At 42.5% G+C, this 24,466-nt stretch overlaps 1 protein-coding gene across 4 annotated transcripts in view; it reads left to right on the plus strand.

Annotated features, from left to right (window-relative positions):
• Positions 1-24,251, plus strand: part of RALA (RAS like proto-oncogene A) — a 61,510-nt gene extending 37,259 nt beyond the window's left edge. For all 4 annotated transcript variants that reach the window (XM_010979069.3, XM_010979070.3, XM_064487717.1 and 1 more), the window contains 4 exons: positions 4,697-4,849; positions 7,155-7,363; positions 13,082-13,256; positions 22,291-24,251. In XM_010979069.3, the coding sequence (XP_010977371.1) occupies positions 4,736-4,849; positions 7,155-7,363; positions 13,082-13,256; positions 22,291-22,413 (621 nt within the window). In that variant the 5' untranslated portion in view covers positions 4,697-4,735 and the 3' untranslated portion in view covers positions 22,414-24,251. The remainder of the gene's footprint in view (positions 1-4,696; positions 4,850-7,154; positions 7,364-13,081; positions 13,257-22,290) is intronic.
• The last annotated feature ends 215 nt before the right edge of the window (positions 24,252-24,466 follow it).

The raw sequence follows: 24,466 nt of genomic DNA on the forward strand, positions 1-24,466 counted from the left end.
TATTTCAATTAAAATTCAGGTTCAGTCCTCCAGTTCCTTAAGGTGCCAAGAAAGTAGTTAATTGCACTTTTGCCAAGTGAGTGCAGGAAAGAAACCAGCTTATGTTATTCATTTATTTTATGACTAGTTTTAAAAACAAGTTACATGTTCACATAATACAAAAATCAAAATGGTAATTAGCAAAAAAGCCATAATCTCACTTCTGTCCACCAGTGACTTCATTTCCATCCTCATAGGCAACCCTGTGTTACCATTTGTTATAGTGTTTCAGATTTATAAACAAGTAAGCTTCTAAATAATCCTTTTTTTCTCATCTTTTTGTGTAGTTCATAGCATACAAGGTTCAGTGTTCTATATTTTGTTTTTTCCGCTTTAACAGTATCTTTGCCCCCCTCCCCCATATCAGTAGGTAAAGAGCATTGGGTTTTATTGCTCCTTATTCAGTGTTTCCAGTTCACACTTCCCCTGCAGTAAATGAGTATGTTTGTTTGTCTACAGCTGGGAGGGACACACTTTTTCTGTACAGGGCAGAAAGTGCACATTTTAGACTTGTGGGCCACATACATTCTCCGTTGCATATTCTTCTTGGTTTTGTTTTGTTTATAACCCTTCAAAAACATAACACCTTTTAGCCACAGACCGTACGTCAAAGCAGGCCAAGGGGGCTTTGGTTTGCTGGCCCTGAAAGACACGCTGTCACCAATCTGATGGGTTAAAACAAGGGTGCCCCAGTCTAGGGTTGAGCATGTCAGAACCACTTGTATTTCCTTTTCTGTGGCGAGTCGTATTTTTTGCCCATTTTTCTTAAGGTTGTTGATCTTAAAGTAACTTTTTATATAGGGAAGTTATCTCTTACCTTAGAATTGCAAATATTTTCCTCAATTAATCTTTATCTTTTTACTTTGCTTATAGAAGATTTCACCATGTAGAAATTGTTTGCAGTAGTAAAATATAACAGAGTTACTTTATGACTTGAGTGTTATGTAATACTTTATCCCTTTCCCATTCTAAAATTATGAAACAAAATTTTTTGTGGGTTTTTTTTTTTTCTGGTCCTTCGTGATTTCATTTTATCATTTAAATCTTCGATCCATTTACTTTACACTGGTGTGAGGAGAATGGATCCCACTTTCTGTTTTCCGGGTGGCTCACCGGTTGTCCCAGTACCATTCATTGAATTATCCTCCCTGCTTCCCTCCCCAACCCTCCATTTGAAATGCCACCTTTATTACACACTATAGTGTGCATTTGGATCTCTTTCTGTATATTGTTCCCTTCATCTATCTAGACAGTTTTTTTCCTCTGAATCCCAACTCCCTCACTGGATTGCTGTGTGAATCATATTTCATTGAGGAAATACGGATGCAGTTAAAGGAAGAAACAGCCGAGCCTGTCTGCAGCACCTGTACCCCTGTTCTTTACTTTCCCTCACCTCCTATTACCTAGAAAGAGCTGCGCCTGCTCCGCTGTGCCCTGGGTCTCAGCTCCTCTGCTCTGCTCCTAGAGGCACCTTCAGCTCATCATTCTTTCCTGCCTCTTTGAGATGATTATCATATAAACATCCCATAGCAATAATTCAGAAGCAACCCAGACAGAAACCGTGTCCATCTGTGGCCCCATTTCTCCGTTTGTCTTCAGAGTGAAAAAAAATGTCCACTTCCACACCTCCTGTTTTCTCCCAGCCCGCCCCCTCAGGCCGAGGGCCCTGCCGCGCTGGGGGGATGACTCTCCCCGAGGCCCTGCCAGGCCCGGTCATGGGCTGCGGGGCAGACTCCGGGCTCTCAGCTCTTGCACCTCTACCGTTCATTCTCCACACACTGGCCGGGCTAATCTTTCTAAAAACAGAAATGAAATTATGTCGGGGTCCTGCTTGAATACCCTGCCGAGGCTTCCCATTTCAATTATAATAGAATCCAAACACCTTTCCATGGCCTTCAAGGCTTTTCATGATTTGGCCTCTCCAGCCTCTTAAGCTCCCTGTCACTAACTGGGCTCCATCCGCTCTGGGCTTCCTCTGGCCCCTAGAACATGGCAGCCCCTCTCCCATCTTGGGTCTTCGTACTTGCCGTTCCCTGTGTGTGGGATGCTGTTCCCTCGGAGCTGGCTGGCTCCTTTATAAAACTCAGGTCTCAGCTCAAACGCTGCCTCTTTAAGGGCTTCACCGTTGACTGTCCTGGTTAAAGTAGCCCCTCCCCGCCATCTTCATTCCAGTGCCCCTTGCTTTCTTCATTGCTCTTAGCAGAAATGGAATTTTCCTTTTTATGTGTAAGTTGTCTCAAGTTCCAGCATAGATGTCTAGAGACCAGGGGTTGGGAGCTAAGGTGTGGAAAGCCGGGTTTTGAGGTGGGGGAGAGGAGGTCTTTTCCTGGACAGCCTCCTGAAGGCTGGGATGTGCAGCTCGTGGTTCTTGAAGAGTATGTGCACTTTGGAAAAATGTCTTTAGGAATCTTCCTTTTCTAAGCCACAGACTATATTTTAAATTGTTCCGAAAGGAAAAGTGTTGTACCCTAGTTGGTGTAACTGCTAACGTTTTGCCCTAAAACACACACAATTCTTAGAGTATTAATTGATATGGTAACACCCTGGGCTCATGTGATATGACTGTTCTAAAAATAAAACAGTAGTTACATAGCCATGAAAAGATTCCAGTTAGGATCATAATAGTGAGAAAGAAGTCATTTCCTGGCCTGTTTGGGAGCCCCGGCGTCAGCATGCTCCGTACGCTTGCTTACATATCGTGTCTGTAGACTTTTAGTTACTCATCTGAAAGATACTATTAATTTTCACTGTTTCTGAGCAGTGACAATCATTCAGAATCCAGTGATCATGTCCTTGGTGTGTAGAAAGAAATGGGACTCAGTCCTTGTTAATCGAGATAAATCGAACTTTTCAGCCTCCAAATGTGGATTCTCCGCCATATGCTTCACAGTTCCAGCTGCCTGTGCTAAAATGTTCATGATGTAACATAAGAGTAACAGGATCAAAAACTGCGTATAGGGCGTGATCCCAGTCATGCTCCATGCACATTGAAGCGGTCTCAAACGAAGTGTAACACACCCGTGTTGTTAAATGGATAGCAAGGTTATGGGGTTGGCTTGTTTGTTTTTTCCTTAAGACTTTTCCGTATTGGGCATGATTTCTGGGGCGGCCTGAGTGCACCCTGCACAGCCCGCACATGAGGCACCAGCCCACAGCGGACTCTCCTTGTCATTGCGTCTCTGACAGCAATAGCTGCTTCGTACCAGTGCAGATAAAGCGCTTCCCAAGGCTGGGTCACACTCCGGCATTTATCCGCTCATCCGACACAGATGTGCAGAATGGCTGATTTTGCCGAGCCCTGTTAGTAATGTTAAGCATGAAGTGAACCAGGTGGACATGGCGCCTGCGCTCAAGTTGCTTCTGGTGTATCAGGGAAGAAGAGCCCTGTGAAACAGCTCACACACTCAGCAATGTCACCCTGTGCGAATGGCTGTGGAGGAAAAGTATCAGGCGCTATATGAGCCCCGGGCAGGGGAGAGCCTCACTGAGAGTTCCAGGTGAGGCTGAGACCCCAGAACTGAGAGCAGTTAGCCAGATTGAAGACGAGTATTGGAGGAAGCTGCATGGCGGAGGCCAAGAGGCAGAGAGGAGCGTGTGAAGAATCGGAAGCGATCGGTGTGGCTCGGATGCAGCCGAGCCATAAGGTAGACAAGTAGGCAGGGCTGGGGGTGGACCTATGAGACGCAGCTTGGAAAAGCTGTGCTGTGACCAAAACAAGTCAGAGAGATGCTGAGAAGGAAGGCGCAACCCCCGGCTCCGCTAGTAACGAGAAGCCTCCTGGCGCGGGCCTCCGCGGTGCTTGTGACCTCTCCGCCTCTTCTTCTAAGGCCTGCCCCGGGGCCAGGGGCCACCGGGGGCCGGCATTGCCCATCACCACCCGCTCTTCCCACCCTGGGCACATGGATGTGGTTAACACGTGTGTGTGCTAAGGGAAGGGAGGGCATACTCGATCCAGGTATGTCAGTCAGATTAGCCATCCCTCTCCAGATATGCAGATGTTGCCCTAATGGTGCTTGGGAGTTGGGGTATACAATCTAAGAGTAGTCTTAGATTCTATTTTTTTTAACATTTTTTTTATTGAGTTACAGTTATTTTACAATATTGTGTCAAATTCCAGTGTAGAGCACAACTTTTCAGTTTCTTAGATTCTATTTTTACCTTTACTGCCAACTTGTTAGGATGAGGGTTTTTTGGGATTTGTTTTTGTTTTGGGTTTTGTTTTTTTTTTTTAGTCAGTTGTTTCTCACCGAAATTAGAAAAGGCATCTCTTCAGTTAACTGCTGATAGAGGTTAATGTGAAAACAAAGTGATCATGCAGCCTGTTTTTATTATCTGTGTGACTATATTCTGATACAGCTAATACTCTGTTATTGTCAGCATCTGACTGCAATGGGAAATTTTCGCTTTCAGTCACCGAGCTCATCACTGAAAACTATTATCAGAGAAATGCCCTTGAGTCATATACTTGTCTTACTACCACGGTGTTCTCTGATAAGTGGCTCTTCCCCTAACTGAGCATACTTCATTTGCCATCTGTTTAAAATCACTGCAGAATGAAAACTGGTATCTTGAAGCCTAAGGATGTCATCTCTCTTTCCTACGCTGGAATTCTGAAGAAGAGCGTGCTGAGCATTGCTTGTTCTTTCATTCTTTTTAGATTCTTCTTAATCAGTTGGTGACAACTCTGTGACACAGGATGGCTGCAAATAAGCCCAAGGGTCAGAACTCTTTGGCCTTACACAAAGTCATCATGGTGGGCAGCGGCGGCGTGGGCAAGTCCGCTCTGACGCTGCAGTTCATGTATGATGAGGTAGGTGCTGGCTGTGTCCCGGATATCAAAGGTTGGGCTTTCAGAGTATATCTCCGACTTGGTTTTGATGCTATTTCAGATGGATACCTTGCATCCTTGAAAGCTACTAGTTTGTTTTTTTTTTTTTTTCCTGTTTTTAAATGCAGAGCCAACATTTGTATACAACTTAACTTAACAAGTCAAAGGGGGAGGGTGTCTCTCAAGCAGTAGAGCGCATGCTTGGCATGCATGAGGTCCTGGGTTCAGTCCCCAGTACCTCTTCCAAAAATAAATAAACCTAATTACAACCCCCAGCCCACCTCCTCCCAAAAACAGTCAAGAACTCAAGGTCCTTAAAATCCTTATGCTTTTAAAAAACAAAACAAAATGGGAAACAGTACCTATTTTTGAGCAATCTAACTGTGGCTTTTTTATTTTTAGTGTTTAAATGGTGAGTTCCACCTTGAATTAATAGTACTGGTGGATATAGTACCTAATTGAGACTTGAGGTTAATATACATAAGGCATCTTTTAATAATAACGTTAGTGAAAAAGTCAGTTAGTTATTGTGTCTCTGATGACTGACTGAGTGTATTTGGCATGGCACCACACTCTCCACTAGACAGGTAAAGGCTGTGTCCTTAAAATAAAAATTACTGGACAGGTTACAGATTTGTGTGCCTGATAAAGTATATCAGACTTTATCACCCCAGAATTAAAGTCTCAGCCTATAGACAGCAATATGTTCCTTCCTTAGAAGACTGTTATCTAGGCTAAATGATTGAAGAGTTCATAATCAAATTTAAATTATTTATCCTCAATTCTTCTTCCTCCCAAATAGAAGCAAGGATTTATGGTTGCTCTTTCTTACCTAATCCTCAGAACAGTCCTGTGTGGTAGGTCATGGCATCGCCCATTTTACAGATGAGAAAACAGAACCTCAGAGAGGCTACCCAGCCTGCCCAAGAAGAGTGGTCTCTGATGAGCAACTAAATGTCAAACCTGGTCTGACAAAAACTCCTGCAGATTTTTACACCCAGTGTCTGTCTCTTTTCATCGCTTCCCCGCCAGCATTTCTTTCACACACAGAACTCTTAAATCCATTCACTTGTTGTGTTGTTGGTGATGATAATAAAAAGTTTGAACAAGGGAGACTGAAATGATACTTGAAATTACCAATTTGCCTATTCTGTTTTTCATTCTGTTCATCTTAATAGCTCCTCTTCTTTCAAACTAAATCTTAAAGCAGCCCCCTTCTTGATAATAAGGAGGTCAAAAGTAAGAATATTCACAGGCCTGACATTTGATGAATGGTTAAACTTGCATTTGATATTCATAAATATTTAATATTTACTTAATATTCATAATATTATCTGATATATCTGGATATTTCTGGTCATCAAATATAAATGGTTGTAAATATTTAATATTCATAAAATATTAGCATGTAGTTATGGTAGAATATTCTATAGCTTTTACAATTAAAAATACACAGTTTGAGTTTTTAATAATTGTATGTCGCATGTCTGCCATGTACCAGGCACTATTCTAGGCTTTGGAGATGCAGTGACAAAAAGAATAGTCAAGGTCCCTGCCTCCCGGGGTGAAGTTCTAGTCAGGGAATACAGACACTGAGCAAATAAATAAGAAAATCTCAGATAATGAAAGTATTTATAAGAATAAAAGCCATGAAAGTATGTTTTATATACATACACACACACCAACAATGAGACACTGATCCAAAATATCAAGGTGAGATTTAGGGGGTTAAAGATAGAATGTGAAGTTGTTTAATTGTACCATTTAAAAAATCAGAAGTTTAGGGAGAAATCTCGGAGTTCCAGGTTTAGCATTCTACAGAGTAGTCTAAGCTGCTCTTTTGACTTGATTCATTTTGGAGAAAGAAAAGATTTAACCATGCTTTCAATGCTTACCTAAATATTGACTTAGTTTAAAGTAACTTCCACAATTCTGGCATGAAAACGTATTTTAGAGTCCCATAGGAAAGGTTCTCAAACGTTAGACAAAACCTAAGTGTAGTAGTTTTTGCAAGTATAGTGTTTCAAGGAAGAAAAAAGGCACAATTTTCAAGCTGTAAACAGCCTAGAGCTAATAGTTCAACCCCACTGTTTGTAACAGAGGAAGCCGCCAAATGGTCTAACATGAAAATTTCAATGAATGTAGTTTTTACCGTTGGGGAAAACTGAATGAAGGTCACAGGCGACCTCTCTGTACCATTTTGGCAACTTCGTGGGAATCTGTATTTCAAAGTAAGTTTTGAAAGTAGAGCTAATGTCAAAACCGGCGCGCTTTCCGTCCTTCGCAGTTTGTGGAGGACTATGAGCCTACCAAGGCGGACAGCTATCGCAAGAAGGTGGTGCTGGACGGGGAGGAGGTGCAGATCGACATCCTGGACACAGCTGGGCAGGAGGACTACGCCGCCATCCGAGACAACTACTTCCGCAGCGGCGAGGGCTTCCTCTGCGTCTTCTCTATCACCGAGATGGAGTCCTTTGCAGCCACGGCCGACTTCAGGTGGGTCAGGGACAGCTTCTTCCCCAGAAGCAGGTGGCCGACCAGGGGCCCTGACGCGGTAGCCTTTCCCTCGGTGTCCACTCATGTCTGCTGACAGCCTGCCTGCTTGTGCTCGGGTGTTCGGTGCACCCCGCACAGCCTGACCACAGGCTCTCCCAGGGCCGGTTGTGCAGGCGCTTGAGTGTGTGATGGCCTCAGCACCCAGGGTCCCTCTGTGCACTGCAAGTCCTCCCCTCGAGCACAGTACCGCGACACTGGGATCCCACGCTGGAACTCTGACCCAGTTTCAGGTCTGGTTTCTCCGCACCTGTGTCATGCTCCACAGGCACCTCGCCGTCGTCCTCACACCATGGATGCGCTGATGGCACGGACTGAATTTCTAGTAGAAATAATAATACCATAGATCGGCACACTAGGTTTTGGTACACAGTATTTTTTATATCTTATTGATAATCAGAATCTGTCATCCATTTGGCTCTGAGGGGGGTGTTGGTGAAGGAGAGATACCTAAGTACATATAGCAAAATTAAGTGCATGAATACACGCATAATCACAAGCATTCTTCGTATGTATTTTTACTTCTGCGTTGTCCGCTTTGGTGTAGGGGACACAAAAGAAGCATGTAATAGGTCCTCTGTTTTCAGAATTCACACAGCCTAGTTGAATAAGGCATGTACCAAGAGCAAGTTAGTGACAAAAGTAGGAGATATGGAGGGGACCCAGGAGAGGAGGGAAGCTGGGAGGCCTCCACGAGACAGATAACCTCGAAGGGTAAGAAGGATTTCCACAGATGAGGAAAGACGCCAATTCAAGTAGTTAAGCAAAAAACCAAACCTGGGCTCATACAAAGCACTCCTTTTTCTGCTTTTTCTGTACACTTGAAGGTCTCAAGGACTTACAGGATTTTTTGCAAAAAAGCATGTCATTGAGAAACTTTATAGCTTTGTGTGTAAAATTAAGTTTGTTGGCTTCTATAGGAAAGGAGTTTTGTATGTGATTAAGTGCGAAGGATGACAGATTCTGGTAACTCATAATCCTTGGAGACATGTTGAAAGTTACATAAGTGTCAGTGTTTTTCATTCATTCAGAAAAGATTTGAGTGCTTATTATGTAGCAGGTCCTGTTCTAGGTAATGGAATAAATTTTGTCACCATAGTCACCAAAGTCAAAGTGGTATCTCGAGGGAATGTTAGGTATTTTTATACCAAGAGAGAAAGATCTTGGGCTGTTGCTATTACAGAAAATAAGTGAATCATTCATCACCCTTCCAGTGTACCTCCAGTGTGTTTGGCCTTCTCATAAATAAAAAGTGGTCCTAGTAACTGACTGGCAGTAGGAAAGCCATCTTTGAGGTGGTCTGAATGGTCACAGGGGGCACTGCACATGGTCTAACCTGCCAAGTACAGCACGATGTCAACTCCTCTCTTTAGCTTCCTGGGCCTCCCATCACCAAGGCAGAGTCATTGTCTCCTCACCTGTGAGAGCGACGGACCCGCCACAGCTCCAGCAGCACAGTCACCACACTTCTAGGCTGAGACTGATTTATAGGTGTTTTTCCTGACAAGGTAACAGCTCTGGAGAGCAGCTCCCATTTCTGTCCGTTTCAGCCTCCCGAGGGCCCATATATAGCATGGTTGCTAGCATGTAACGTATAGTGCTTAGTAAATGTTTGATAGAAATATTAGAAGACCTAGAAAACTCTCTTCCCTTTTGGTTCTCACTCTCCTGATGTCAGAAATGAAGAAGTTGGACCAGTTTGTCCAGGTGCATTTCCTATTCTAAAATTCTATACTAGCGTCTAAAACTCTTATTTGAAGGGAGCACCACATTAAGTAAAATGTCTGTGAAGGTTATAGACAGAGCATCGCCTTTCTCTGACATCCAGGAAAGTAGCTCATAAAACCAACTTGTTAACTCTAAAGAATATTGTCTTCTCACCTCTGAACTCAGTGGGCCAGGTGTTCTATGACCATGTTTCTGACGGCAGTCATCACGCTGTCATTTCAGTATCAGACTTCCGTGAGCACCTGACTCAGAGTAGCTTAGTGGGTATTGAAATAAATGTATATAGTCACTAATTAATTTCAATAAATATACCATATATATATATATATGAATGGACAAAAGTGCTAGAATCACAAACACCAGGGGCAGGCTCACATTGCTGACGGTTAGCGAGTCTGAGTGGAGAGTCACTTGTTAACATCTTAGTTCCAGCTGTTGATCACGAAGGAAACTGGTTAAGAAAGTCACAGCAAATTTGTTGTTACCAGCACTGGAAAAGGATTGTGATTGACCAAAATCCTCTTCACAAATACCTCATAAATTTAACAAGCAGCAGTGGTGAGTGTTGACAAGCTTTTTGCAAGAAATCACATGACTGGTGGGAAATAGCACGGTGCTCTGTAGCAAACCCCAGCTAAGCGTGTGTCGCTCGGTTACCAGGCGCAGTTAACATTTTTACTTCCTGAAAGGATGTTCAAGGTAAGTTCAAATCAGTGAAGGATGGAAGTGACTGTGTGGTTCGCAGTTTATTCACATCAGAAAAAGTAAGAATTCAGGTCCAAAGAACTTCCTGCAAGCATTGAATCTGTTAGAACTTTTGCTACTTCATCAGTAGTCAGGTGAATAAAATGATAATATAAATAATAAATATCTAATTCTCATAAAGTTCTTACTGTGTACTGGACACTGTTCTGAGCCTTAACACAGATGAGGTAGATACTCTTACCATGTTTCATAAATTCCGAGACACGTTTTCACATTTTCTCATCTCTTAAAGTCAGAGCTGTGTTTTATAGTCTTGACATCTTATAGTGGTAATTGGCAGCCATTTTTCTTAGTAGTGTATACAATAGTGCTTACAATTAGTGGCTTCTTAAATCTGATTTTTTAAATAAAGTCTCCAAATTTATAAATGAAGAAACTGAAGCACAGAGAGGCTCAGTGACTTGCCCCCAGTCATGCAGTCAGGATGGCAAAGCCATTAAAATCCGGAAGGTCTGCCTCCAGATTCTTGCTTTTAACAACCCTGCTGTACCGGCTGTCACTGAATGAATGATGGCTCTTTTCAACATCACATGGTCGCCACATTCCATGTTGTTAAAATGGAATATGGGAAGTTTCCTTTTAAAAATACAGCTTCGTTCCCTACTGTGTATTTTTTAAAAATGTATTAAGCGTTTTTATATATGGCATTTTTTAAAATTATATAAAGTGTTCTGTGACATTGCATTATAATCTCTCTGGTTGCTTTGTTAGTATCAATGCCAACCCTCCACTGAAACAAGTAATTGAAAACATTTTTTCAGAAAGGTGAAATTATCATTATATGATCCACGCTTTCCTCTCCCATTCATTTACCTCATCTCCCACTGGTTTGATCTGATTATTGTGTGTAATAAAGAAGGGTCCCTCTTCCACGCAGGGGACATGTCATACGACACAGGGAACCTCACCCCAGTGCTCAGTGGACACCTCGGTGTCCATTTCTGTGTCAGAGGGAGAGGTCTCTCATGATGAAGAACTTTTGGAAACTAAACAGTCGGGAACAGGGTTTGTTCCCTTAGATATTCCCTCCTGGGGAGGCCCTGTGGTGTCCAGCATGGAAACTGTGTGCGCTCTGGCGTTAGACATCGCAGATTCAGATCCTGGTTCTGCTTAGCCAGGACTCTGAGTGAGCTGCATAATTTTCTGGGCCTTGGTTTCCTTACTGTAGTGGGATGACTACATCCCACTACAGTAATAATTGTAGTAACTCCGTGGGTTTGGGCTGAGGATTAAACGAGATAGTGTACGTAAAGTACTTGGAACAGTTAAAGCACCGGGCGCGTCGTGAGCGTTAGGCCGCTGCTAGCAGCAGTGCAGGTGGTGGTGGCGGCGTTCAGGAGACGTCTTCTAAGCAGCACAGAATAGACTGTGAGTGAACTGTGGCCACGCGTTATACCCGGCCTCAGACATCACTGCAGGACCCCTGCAAAGTCAACTGTGCTGTGCTGATCTGTCATACTAACAACCCCTGTGAGTTTCTCATTTCTCTCTTAGTCTGCAATGTTTGTGTTCCTATAAGCTTCAGCATCTCTAAATAATTCCAAAGGAGAGGCATCTGTAAGATAGCAAGAGAATAAACCTAAGTCTTACATATTTCTTTCATCTGCTGATTTTATAAGAAAACATCTTTTTCCAGTAGGTTAATAATAATCATTTAGAACAGCTAACATTTATTGAATATTTACTGAGTGCCAGTCACAATTCTACACACTTCACATTGAATCCTTAGAGCAATCACATATGTAAGGTTTTCTTGTCAGCTCTATTTTACAGGCGAGGAAACTGAGGCAAAGAAGTACTTTGCTCAAAGTCACATGATTAGGAAGGGCAGAGCCCTGACACCTTTAAAATTGATGACACTTCACCACATATAATTTATCTCTAAATACAAAAATCTATGCTCAGCAGCTGACTTCCAGATATTTCTGGCATGCGTGGGGCTTTAAAAACATGTAGTGGTACCCTTGATATGACATGATAAAAATGGCATTCTCTCCCTCCTGTGGTCTCCTCCGCAAATCCCATGACCCCAGCTGATCATGAGAAAAACATCCGACAAATCCCAACTGAGAGATTTTCTGCAAATTACCTGACCAGTACTCCTCAAAACTGTCAAGGTCATTAAAAACAAGGAAAGTCTGAAAACTGCCACAGCTAAGTGGCATCTAAGGAGAAATGATGACTAAATGTCACGTGGTGTCCCAGGTGGGATCTTGGAACAGAAGAAGGACACCAAGTAGAAACTAAGAACATCTGAATAACGTGTGGACTTTAGTTAATAACAATGTACAGACTCCCCTGGGAGAGACTGTGGGTTGGTTCCAGACCACCACAATAAAGCAAATATCCCAACAAAGTGAGTCACATGAATTTTTTGGTTTTCCAGTGCATATGAAAGTTATGTTTACACTATAGTCTGTTAAGTGTTCAACAGCACACTTTTTTAATGTCCCCCCAAAAACAACATTCGTACCTTAAAGTAATTTATTGCCAAAAAAAAAAATAAATAAAAGCTAAATGTCACCAGAACCTTCAGCTGGTCATATTAATAACATCTGAGATTACTGATCACAGATCACCATAACAAATATAATAATGGAGAAGTTTGAAATATTTCAAGAATTACCAAAATGTGACATGCAGACATAAGCGAGCTGATGCAGGGCCGCTCCAAACCTTCAGTTTGTGAGCGCAGTAAGGCACACCGGAGCACACTCGTATCAGTATTGTTCCATAAATTGTGATAAATGTACCACACTAACGTGCAGCGTTAACAGCAGGGGAAACTCAGTGTGGGGCGTGTGAGAACTCTGAACTACCTTCACAGCTTCTCTGCAAATCTGAAACCATTCTAACATAAAAGTTTAATTTTTTAAAAAGCATTTAGCAGGTAGTTAGTTGCATTTGTTACTTGGATTTGGTGCCTCTCCTGCCATAGTGATCATCTCTTCTTTGGTGTATTTCTCCTTCATCAGTGAAGTGAGTGTGTAACTCAGATGACTGATAGAAAAAGGAAGCTGTGCTGCGTGTTTCCTCTGTATAATAAATGAGCTAGTTGTTATTGTATAGAAACAGAACTAAATGCTAACTGCATATGGTATTTGTTATTTTGTTATTTTAACATGTAGAGATAATGTTACTATTTCTTGCTCATTTTCTCTTATCCAGGGAGCAGATTTTAAGAGTAAAAGAAGATGAGAACGTTCCATTTCTGCTCGTTGGAAACAAATCAGATTTAGAAGATAAAAGGCAGGTTTCTGTAGAAGAGGCAAAAACCAGAGCCGATCAGTGGAATGTTAACTACGTGGAAACATCTGCTAAAACGCGAGCTAATGTTGACAAGGTAAGAGGTGGCTCTCCGGACCACTACCTCATGTTAAAAATCGGTGGATCTGTTCTAACTCGGCTCCATTCTGTCTCGCGATTCTGAGACTTTCAGGTAGAGATTTACTACGTGTTGGTTTTTATCAGCCCTGAATGCTCAAGTCTAACGTGTTGGGAGTTTCCTGCTTCACCGTGTCCTTTGGTTCCCAGGAGGCACTAAAACACGACACACCGCAGCTACGTGTACTTTTCTTTTTTCCCTTTTTTTTCAAAGCATTGACAGGATTTCCTGACCTGAATCCCTGCCTTTTCTTTTTCCTCTCCCCGTCCTTATTGGCTGGCGAGCCTAGAAGGACCTGTGCGAGTCCTCGGGGCTCACACCTGCCCAGCCCCCTTTGCGTTCTCCCAAGTGCAGGTGCCTCCCAGCGGGGAGGATTTGGAAACCTCCTTCACCACAGCTGCCCTCCCCACCCTCATCCTCTGTTCCCTCCCGAGTCCCTTATCTTCACCCTTTGTTCACACTGGCCCTTCCTGGAGGCCAGGGGAGGAGCACCCTTACCTCGTTTCCGGGAGCCCCCCCAGGCGCCTGTCATCCCACTGCGAGACCACTCAGTCCTGAGGACTGCCGTTGGGCTGCGGACACCGGCTCTGGGAGCCTTCAGGGTGGGGCCTTTTTCAGCCCCCAAGTATCTAGGCTCTTCCAGGCACCCCTCAAGAACGAACATGTAGAAGAATTGCCTTGTTATAAACACAGATTCCTGGGTCTTCCGCCAGAGATTTTGATTTGTTTGGTCTGGGATGGGGCCTGAGAATTTGCACATCTGGCCAGATCCCTGTGCTCAGACTGGGGACAGTGGCACACACTTGGGGTCACACTGCTCTGGGTGGCCACAGGGTTAGTGGACTGGTCTTCTGTGCCTGTGGATTTATAATCCTGGTCCAGACATCATTATGTTAAGAAAATTAGAGATTCTTTCTGTTCATTTACTGTAGGTCTTAAAAGTGTCATTACTGTCTTCAGCTGATTTTATTTTCCAGTCACATGGTCACACTCCTATAGGTCCAAGATAGCTGTACAAAATGAGTGCCACCTGCCTTCTCAGTGTACCAGTTCTCTCTAAGGTTATGACAAATGTTTTTTAAATTACTAATGAGAATAGTGTGTTTGGGGTTTTGAAAGGCAACAGTGAACATTATCATGGCACATATATACTTTGCTTCCTCCTGTTTGATGTTTTGAGCAGTTTGTAGAACACACTCTAAAACTGACTTGAACCAAGGGGAGTGGGGAGAGGGGGCAAACAGAAACTGGCCGGGCTCTGGGGCTTGCAGTAAGTAGTCCTGGGGTGTCACCTGCCGGCGTCAGAGGCCCTGGGAAAGCACCATCGTGTGCCTCATCAGAGCTGTCACAGGACAGGAGGAAGACCAACAGCCCGGTGGGAAAGTGGTCAAAAAACATAAACAGGCATGTCACAGAAAAGAAATGCTAATCTCTTTTAAACTTGAAAAGAGGCTTAGTCTCACTTATAAAAAGGGAAGTGCAGGTTGAAAATACGACTTTTTTTTTTTTTCCCCACCCATCACATAGGAAAAAAGCAAGAGGAACTCCCGTGTTCATGGAAGGGCAATTTGGCAATCATCTATCAAAATTATGACCCCAACAATTCAAGTTCTAAAAGCTCTTTATACAGTTCAAAATCATACATCCACACATAAGTGTATTTCAGTAGTAGTCCTTGAAGCTTTGTCTGTAGAAGCAAAAGACTGGAAATATCCAAGCGTCCAGTAACAGACTGGTTTAAACTATGGTGCATCCGTATAATGGAATATTATATAATCATTAAAAAGAAATGAAGGTTTAAAAAAATGAAGGTGGAACTAAATGTTCTGCTGATACAGAATGATCTTCAACATGAGTAAATGAAAAAGCACAGAACAGTGCTTGTAGTTTGCTGCCATCTGTGTTTGAAACACACACACACGCACACAAGCACACATGCAAGCCTACATCAGGGGGATGTGTAAGAACCTGGTACCTGTGGTTGCCACCGGAGAACTAATGCATCACAGGAAGATGCATTTTTCAGTGCTCTATCCTGAAGAGTGGCTACCAGATAAAGTACCTTAGTGGCTAAATAAAAGTAACTTGCAGCCACTCTTCAGTGTCTAAAGTTAGGTTACATTTTGGGTTTTTTGCAGAGGAAATAATGTAATACATAGTTACAAGAGCTAACATTCATTCCTGCTTATAAGAGACAGGCACAGTGATGAGTACTCATTTTCATTTTTAACCCTACACGGCATGGATACTCTTCTCAGGCTGGCTTTTTAGATGAGGAAACTGAGGTGTGGAGAGGTTACACACCTGGCTCAAGGTCACAGGGTTGGCAGTGGCACCTGCTGGCTCTGGGTGTGGCCAGCTCGGGTACCCAGGTTCTTTCCTGTTTTACTCAAAACAATGGTTGGAATACCTGTGGCATCACCCATATTGTATGTCATCTACTACTGGAAGTCTGATCACAGATTTTTCTGGGGTATCAAGTTTTAATATTGTCCCCTGTTAAACTGGGAAGTATCTTGTGTTGTCACAAAAACAGACACTAGCTCCCTATAAGATCTTAAATGCCCATGTCTTGCCCTTATCTGGATTCCAAACAGACCATTGGGTGGGAGTTTCTAAGAGGCAGATTTTAACACTACTCTGTGAAATAGCTTCATGACCATCAGAACTGTCGAGCTGGGGCCTGGCCTGTCACAGAGGAATCGCCATCTGGCAAACCTGCCTGTGTGCTCACTGGGTGCCAGGTCATCGGATGACCTTGTACCCCTCTAGCTGAATGCTCTGGCTTTTTAAATTCATAATTTTAAGAACCATCTTGGGGGAAATAAATGGAAAGAAATTAGGCTAGTAGATGTCAAAAAGGAGAGTATGATTTATTGTGTCAAGAGAGCTAATTTTATGTTGGGGAAAGAATTTTAAGAAAAATGTAGTGTATTCTTTTTGAATTTTTTTTCTTTATACAAGTAATTCAGGACACACGGACATTGTATGAACAAAAATTCATAGTACAAAGGGAAAAGTGTAACTTGTTATACGTGGACTTTTGTTTGTTGGGAGTGTTTTAATTACCGATTCAATTTCAGTCCTGTGATTGGTCTTTTCGTGTTTTCTGGTTCTTCCTAGTTCAGTCTTGGCAAATTGTACCTTTCTGAGAAATTGCCCATTTCTTCTGGGTCGTCCTTTTTGTTGGCTTATAGTTGTTCATATTAGCCTTTTATGATCCTTTGTATTTCTGTGGTGTCGGTTGTAACTTCTCCTTTTTCATTTCTGGTTTTATTAATTTGAGCCCTCTCCCTTTTTTTCTTTACGAATCTGACTAAAAGTTTATCAATTCTGTTTATCTTTTCAGAGAACCAGCTTTTAGTTTCATTAGTTTTTTGTTGTTGTTGTCTCTATTTCATTTATCTCTGCTCTAATCTTTATGATTTCTTTTCTTCCACCAACTTTGGGTTTTGTTTGTTCTTTCTCTAGCTGCTTTAGGTGTGAGGTGAGGTGGTATATTTGAGACTGTTCTTGTTCCCTGAGGTAGGCATGTATCGCTGTAAACTTCCCTCTTAGCACTGCTTTTGCTGCGTCCCAGAGGTTCTGGATCATTGTGTTTTAATTTTCATTTGTCTCAAAGTATTTTTTTATTTCTTCTTTGATTTCTTCAGGGACTCATTGGTTGTTTAGTAGCATATAGTTTAGCTTCCATATGTTTGCAGTTTTTGCAGTGGTTTTTTTTTTTTTTTTTTTTTTTTTTCCTTATAGTTGATTTTGAACCTTATAGTGTTGTGGTCAGAAAAGATGCTTGGTGAGATTTCTGTTTTCTTAGATTTACTGAGGTTTGCTTTGTGGGCCAGCATGTGGTTGATTCTAGAGAGTGTTCCGTGTGCACTTCAGATGTGTATTCTGATGCCTGTGGATGGGCTGCGCTGTAGATGTCAGTTAAGTCCACCTGGTCTGATGTGTCCTTTTGGGCCTGTATTTCCTTACTGACTTTCCGTCTGGATGATCTTTCTATTAAGGAAAGTGGGCTGTTAAGGTCCCCACTATTACTGTGTTATTGTCCGTTTCCCCTTTTATGTCTGTCAACAATTGCCTTATATATTGAGGTGCTCCTATGTTGGGTGCATATATATTTACAATTGTTATATCCTCCTCTTGGATTGATCCCTGAAGCTTTATGTAGTGCCCTTCTTTTTCTCCTGTAACAGTCTTTATTTTAAAATCTATTTTTTATGATATAAGTATTGCTACTCCAGCTTTCTTTTGGTTTCCATTTGCATGGAGTATCTTTTTCCACCTCCTCACTTTGAGCCTGCATGTGTCTCTAGCTCTGAAGTGGGTCTCTTGTAGACAGCGTATATATGTGGGCCTTGTTTTTGTATCCATTCAGCCAGTCTGTGTCTTTTGGTTGGAGCATTTAATCCATTGACATTTAAGGTAATTATCGATACATATGTTCTTATTGCCATTTTGTTAATCATTTTGGGTTTGTTTTTATTCCTCAACTCTGTTTGGGTTATTCTTTATAGTTTCCAGTTCTTTGTTAAAAACTTCACTCTGTGCCTTTGTATTCCTCTTGAGTTCTCTGAACATCTTCGCCATCATTACTCTAAATTCTCAGATAAATTGCATATTTCATCATCACTTATTTCTTCTTCTGGAAGTTTATGTTGTGCCTTGACCTAGAAGATATTCCTCTGCTGCCTTGTGTTGTCTACTATTTGTATTTTTAGGTAGGTTAGTTACTTTCTTGACCTTGGAGTAGTGGCTCTCCGTGGGAGACGTCCTGTACATCCCAGTAGCACAATTCCCTCTTGTCACCCAAGGGCCAGGGTCCATCGGGTCCCAGGGTAGAGCCTGGCTTGTGTCTGTAGATTCCTTCCACAGGCTGTGGTATCTGCCCCTGGTAGATGAAGCTGGACTAGAGGCATGTGTGGGTTTCCTGGTAGGAGGAGTCGGTGCCTGTCCACTGCTGGTCCTGGACCTCTGGCGGGTAGGGCGGTGTCTGGTTTGTGGCTCAGGAAGTCCGCTGATGGGTGGGGCTGTGTTCCCACCCAGTACGTTGTTTGGCCTGAAGGTTCCCAGCCCTTAAGCCTACAGGCTGTTGGGTGGAGCTAGGTCTTGGTGATGGTGATCCAGTCAAGATGTCAGCCTCCAGGAAAGCTCATGTAGATGAATGACCCCTGAATGTCCCACACCAGCTTTCATGTCCCCAGGGTGAGCCGCAGCCATCCCTTACTTCCCCAGGAGACCTCCCCAAACCAGCAGGCAGGTCTGGCCCAGGTTCCTGTGAAATCACTGCCTCTGCCCTTGGACCTAGTGCACACGAGATTCTGTGTGCGCTTCCCAAGAGAATTAGGTCTCTGTTTCCCCCAGTCCCATTGGGGCTCCTGGAGTTAAGCCCCACTGGCCTTCAAAACTAGATGTTCTGGGGTCTCCTCCTAATGCCGGAACCGCAGGCTGGGAGCCTGACATGGGGCTCAGAATTGTCACCCCTGTGGGAGGGCTTCAGCTTGAGTCCCCCACTCGGGGGATATGGGGCCCAGTTATATCATGAGCACACCCCCCGTACCATCCCATTGTGGTTCCCTCTTTGTATTTCCAGTTGAAGAAAATTTTTTGCTGGGTTCCAGTCTTTTTTTTTTTTCCTCTATTATTGTTCAGCGGTCAGTTGTGGTTGTGTTGTAGTCAGAGGGGAGGTGAGCTCATGGTCCTACTGCTCCACCGTCTTGGCCAGAAATCCCAAAGGTGCATTTTAAATTTTAATGACAGGTCATCCCCTGGAGGTAGTTAGTGCCTTCCATTCCCACCAGCGGTATATGAGGAAACCCTTTCCCCACGACTGCCTTAAAAGTCGCCAGTACTGTGGGGAGATTATTTGTTTTAATTTGTGTTTCCTGATTGCGACATCATGTAGCTGATTCATCGGCCATTTGTAGATCCTCTGTGAACTCAAGATTCTTTTTTCCTGCCCCTTGATCTAATGGGAGGTTTATCTTTTTGATTCATAAAGCCCACTTTATATTAAGGACATCAACCCTTTGTCCATTTATATCTGTTGTGAATACTGTCTCCGAGTCCATACCATGTCTTTTAACTTTGCTGACTTGTAGCTTTTGCTATGGAAAGACATTAAAAGATTATGTTGTCAGATTTGTCTTTGTTTTTCCTTTGTGACTTCTGATTTCGGTGGCTTCATTAGAAAAACTCTCCCATCCTAAGCTGAAAAACTTAGCTATAATTTTTACTTGCTTGTTGTCTTGGCTTTTATAATAGGTCTTTAATCCATTTGAAAGTTTAATATTGTCTACATCATGAACTAGGAGCTGCTACGTACTTAAAATGAAGAAACTGGTGAAGGCAAAGGTTTAGATTTAAAACTAACAGCTCTTCATGCTTTAAGAGCGATGTTGGTTGTTTCTAATAACTTTTATATGTTTTTTTCAACTGTAAGTATTCTGGGCTCAGCATTTTCAGCCTGTGTCTGTCTAGTTTTGTTTTATTTTGATTTATGTGAGGATTTCCTATGATCTCTAGTCTGGAATTAGAAGAGTCAAATTTCATACACACCGGGTTGCCCTAAAGCCGGGGAAAGAGAAGGGAAAAGACAGGAAGAGAAGAGGGTGGGAGGAAACGAGGGAGAGAGGAAATCTTTGAAAGTGTCTTGGAAGTCGCAAGAAGCCCTGTGCTGTGGGGATTATCAGTTGCCTGAGTTCATCAAAACCAATTCTTCATTCTCACTCCGGATCACTCATTTCCTTCCACTTGGCAGTGGGAACAGGGCCTCCTCTGGCTTTCATTCGTTAAGTTAGCTGATGTAGACTTAAAAGGTTCCCACGGCGCTCGCTGGTAGGGTGACCTTGGTGGTCTCCCACGGGGGTTTGTTGGAAGCGTATTGCAGATACTCATGTAAAATTGCATTAGCCATTCCATGGTGATGTACTCGCATCGCAGAGCAGCACTGGGAGTGCTCTGCTCATCACACATCCTTGCACGTCGTTAGTTTGGAGGCCTCTGCCCTGGCTGGCCTGGGCGGCTGTGGACTCGAAGCGGAAATGCCCCGAGATCCCCAGCCTGCAGGGAGTACGAGCTGCAGCAGCAGGGCAAGCACTCAAGGGGTTCATGTCACCGCGTTTCGGTCCGCTGCGTTCTTCCTGGGGTTCTGTGCCCAGTTTTTCCCTTGTTTAACTCTCCGTGTCCTTTCGTGGTGGTGCTCTGTGCGTCTGACTCAGCCCGTCAGTCTGACAGGCCTTGCTTTGTTTCTCACTCCAGCTCAGGGACCAGCCACTCAGCTGAGGAACCCTGGCTCCCTGGCAGGAACCGAACTTAGCGGCCACAGCCTGGGGACCAGTGTGCTCCTTGCTGTGGGCTGTCATTGCTTCGTGGCCTTTCAGCGAATAGTGCTAAGACATAAGACACATGGATTATTGAAAGAAAAAAATCAAGAGACCATACTGTTATTTCTCATTCATCCTGTTATTTCCAGTTCACTTTTAGCACTCAGGATATGTACGTCTTTGATTTTGTGTTTATCTCTTTTCTCTCCCACTGGAAGTCTTGGTTTCTAAACTACAGTAACATAATTGTGTTATCCTGATAAATATGTTCGTTGTAAAAGAGCAATACCACTGTTACTAACAAGGAAACTACAAAGCAAAGTTTAGGATTTGTCTTTTTTCATTCTTAGCATCTATTCTAAGATGAATATTCCATATGTTGTCTTTTAAAGTCCCTTGAAATAATTGTTTCCTCTGTATGATTATGTCACCAACTTGACATACAGTTTTGTTTTAGTTTGATTTTCAGTTTTTAAGCAGTTGCTTTCGTGTTTTTAAATTTCATTTTTGAATCTGTAAAACATTTACTTTTCCAAAGTAGAATTCATACATTATAACAAAGTATCTCCGGAGAGGCACCTCACTATTCTATCCTGCTCCCCTCTCCTGAAAATAAAGTTACTGGAGTCTATCATTTCGTTGTTCCTTTTTGAAAATGCACGGAAAAAAAAAAAAAAAAGAAGGAAAATGCAGGCAGATACACACGACTTCTCTCTGCACACACAGGTGCGCTCCACATGTGTACACTACTTGGCACCTCGCTTTTCAGTTAAAGTCTCCATCCGAGCGCTGTGGACGTGCTTGAGAAGGCACTTACATAACATACCTCTGTTTACTTACAGCATTCTTTTAAATTTGTTTTTAATCTTACTTGTTTTTATCTTATTCCAGAATACTAACTGAATTTTTTAAATCCAGAATGCAGAAGTATGACCCATAAAAGTAATTCATGCATGTACATTCCACACAGTCCTAACTGTTTGTGTCTACTGAGTCCACATCCTTCCCGGCCCTTCTCCGCATGCGCTCAGACGTTTGTTATTGATATTTAACTTTTGAATTGTTACACTAGTAATTTTTAATTTATTCTCGTATGTCCCCTTATTTGTCAATTTCTAGACATCAAACAAGAATTGATAAATTTTCAAATACAGTGCAAGAAACAAATTTGTTTTCTAGTGTCTGGTATCAGAATGATAAAGGAAGCAGTCATTTTCCACAGTTCTGTTTTTTTTTTAATGGAGCTGAAGAAAAAAACAGGTTATTAAATGTAAATTTTAGTAAGCACAAATTACTTTAAAATAGTAATTGATAAACTATATCTACTAATTATAAATTACTCAAATGGTAATGCATTGAGTTTTATCTTTGGAGCTTTCATCACTTGTGCTTTTTTTCATTCTTATCTGGAAAATTCAGATGGAAAGATTAGGTTATATTATGTAAACAAATTTTACCAAAAAGTGTAATTCAGAAAATATTCCTATTTTCCCAGTTTCTCAAATATATTTGGAGAAGCAGACTTCAATTTTGTGCTTTGCTCTCCTTCTGCTTGTCACACAAGAGCTCTTCACATTCATATAATTTTCCCCAGGTATACTGCTGTGATTCGGGGAAAGTACCAAACACATACTATCTCTCTGTTTATCCTGTTTTCTCCTTTTCAGGTATTTTTTGACTTAATGAGGGAAATTCGAGCCAGAAAGATGGAAGACAGCAAAGAAAAAAATGGAAAAAAGAAGAGGAAAAGTTTAGCCAAGAGAATCAGAGAAAGATGCTGCATTTTATAATCAAAGCCCAAACTCCTTTCTTACCTTGACCATACTAATAAATATAATTTATAAGCTTTGCCATCGAAGGCTCAATTGACTGAAATTACTTTAACATTTTGGAAATTGTTATGTATCTAAAAGCATGAATTGGAGCTGCACTGAAAGTCAAATTCACTTAAAAAAGAAATTAATGTGGCTTCACCAAGAAGCAGAGTTCAACTTATTTCATGATTGCCTACATTTATCACGGTCCTGAATGTAGCGTGGGAGCTTGCGTTTTGCCGGTGGTCTGTCTTGAACTGTTCAAGAGGTGAGGTGGGGGTGGGCAACGGGAGGAAAGGCTACTTCCTCTGGTTGATTATAAAGCTTCAGTTTTATATCATTTTAAAATGTCTTGGTCTTCTACTGCCTTGAAAAATGACAATTGTGAACATGATGTTAAACTGTACCACTTTTTTTAACCATTGTTATGCAAACTATAGAAGAAAAAGTTACTGGCATGGTTGTTGCGTATAGTTAAATTGAGAGTGATTCATCTGTGAACCTGCATTAATTACCTGGTGATTAACTTGGAAAAGTGGTGTAAACTTGTACATGGAAATGTTTTAATATGCCTTAATTTAGAAGCCGAAAACTACCCGGTTCCATCATTCTGGGTGTGTCCTCACTGCGTGGGCCCACTGCCCGCGTGTCCTGGTGAGGGGATGTGTGTCTAGAATGGAGGACAACTTTTGTATAGAAGATTCTCAAGAAACAGCTCTGCTAGGAGTCTGTCCCAATTTAAAATGTGTGCCATACTCTGGTTCTTGCAAGTAAGGTTCCAGAGCTCCTTGTTTGCTTTTGATTAACTGTAAGGGAGTTTCACGTGAAGGGCCAGCATATACTTGTAACATAATTGTAGACTGTGAGGATTCATTACCAGCTGTGGTTCAGTGAACCCTCTTTCTTTAAGATGCTGGTCCCTGGAAATCCCCTTCTGCAAGCGGTGAGCGTGTGTTCAGTTTCTGGTCTCCCTGGAGCAGGGCCCGGGAAAGGCGTCAGCAGCGCTAATGCGTTCTGCCCCAGAACAGCTCGGGAAAGCGAGCCTGCCGCCTGCCCCCTCCTGAATCTGGACTCATGAGGCTGCAGTCTGGCTGTACGGGGGTTATTAGCAGTGTCTGCTGCAGTCTGTGTGTGTTCATAAGGAAGAACACTGTAGCTCCATTTTCCTAAGGTCAACATCAACCAACCAAACCTGAGGATAGTGCAGAAAACACGTCTGGCACCAAACAGTAGGCCCGTGTGCCCTGGTGCGCTGTTTGGGAACATAACTTCAATGGGAAATGTACCACTGTCAGATTCTTCTTTTCTCTGGACTGGGACTAAGACAGTTGATTCAACAAAGTTTTTCTTTCTTTTAGCTCAGTCCTAATCTCGACAACTCAAAGATGTGTTCAGGCATTCCAAGTAACAGATATGTACGTAAAGTTAACAAAAACAGGCTTTTTAGGAACTGAATTCTTTAGATACTACATCTGGCTTGTCATGTTAAATATTTGTCCTTAAAGGGTTTGAGATGTACATCTTTTACTTCGTATTTTTCATAGGCTATGCCGTGTGCAGATTTAAAGTTACCAGTGTAACCCCGGCCCCGCGGCCCAGCGATCACCATGTGTCCTTGTCGCAGTCTCATCCAACCAGGGGTCCTAACCACTAACATTGTGACTTTGCTTTGAGACCTTTCCTCTCCTGGGTACCGAGGTGCTATGAAGCCAAATGACAAAGATGCATCACATGTCTTAGGCTGATGCCACTACCCGATTGGTTTATTTGCAATTTGAGCCATTTAAAGACCAATAAACTTTCTTTTTTAAAAATGTTTGTGGTGGTACTTGATGTTTGCGACATAACACGTAAAATTCAGATTTATCAACCTGGGCATCCTTAACCAGAGATTTTAAAACAACGGAATCTTTTGAGCTCTCAGTTTAGGGACTTATTCCGTGTGAGAAGAGATCTGTGCCAGATTTCCACAGTGACGGGATCGTCACCGCTCAGGCTGAATAAGGCTCAGAAATGGACGCGCCCCGTG

The sequence above is a fragment of the Camelus dromedarius genome, chromosome 7 (genome assembly GCF_036321535.1).
Source record: "Camelus dromedarius isolate mCamDro1 chromosome 7, mCamDro1.pat, whole genome shotgun sequence".
NCBI lineage: Eukaryota > Metazoa > Chordata > Mammalia > Artiodactyla > Camelidae > Camelus > Camelus dromedarius.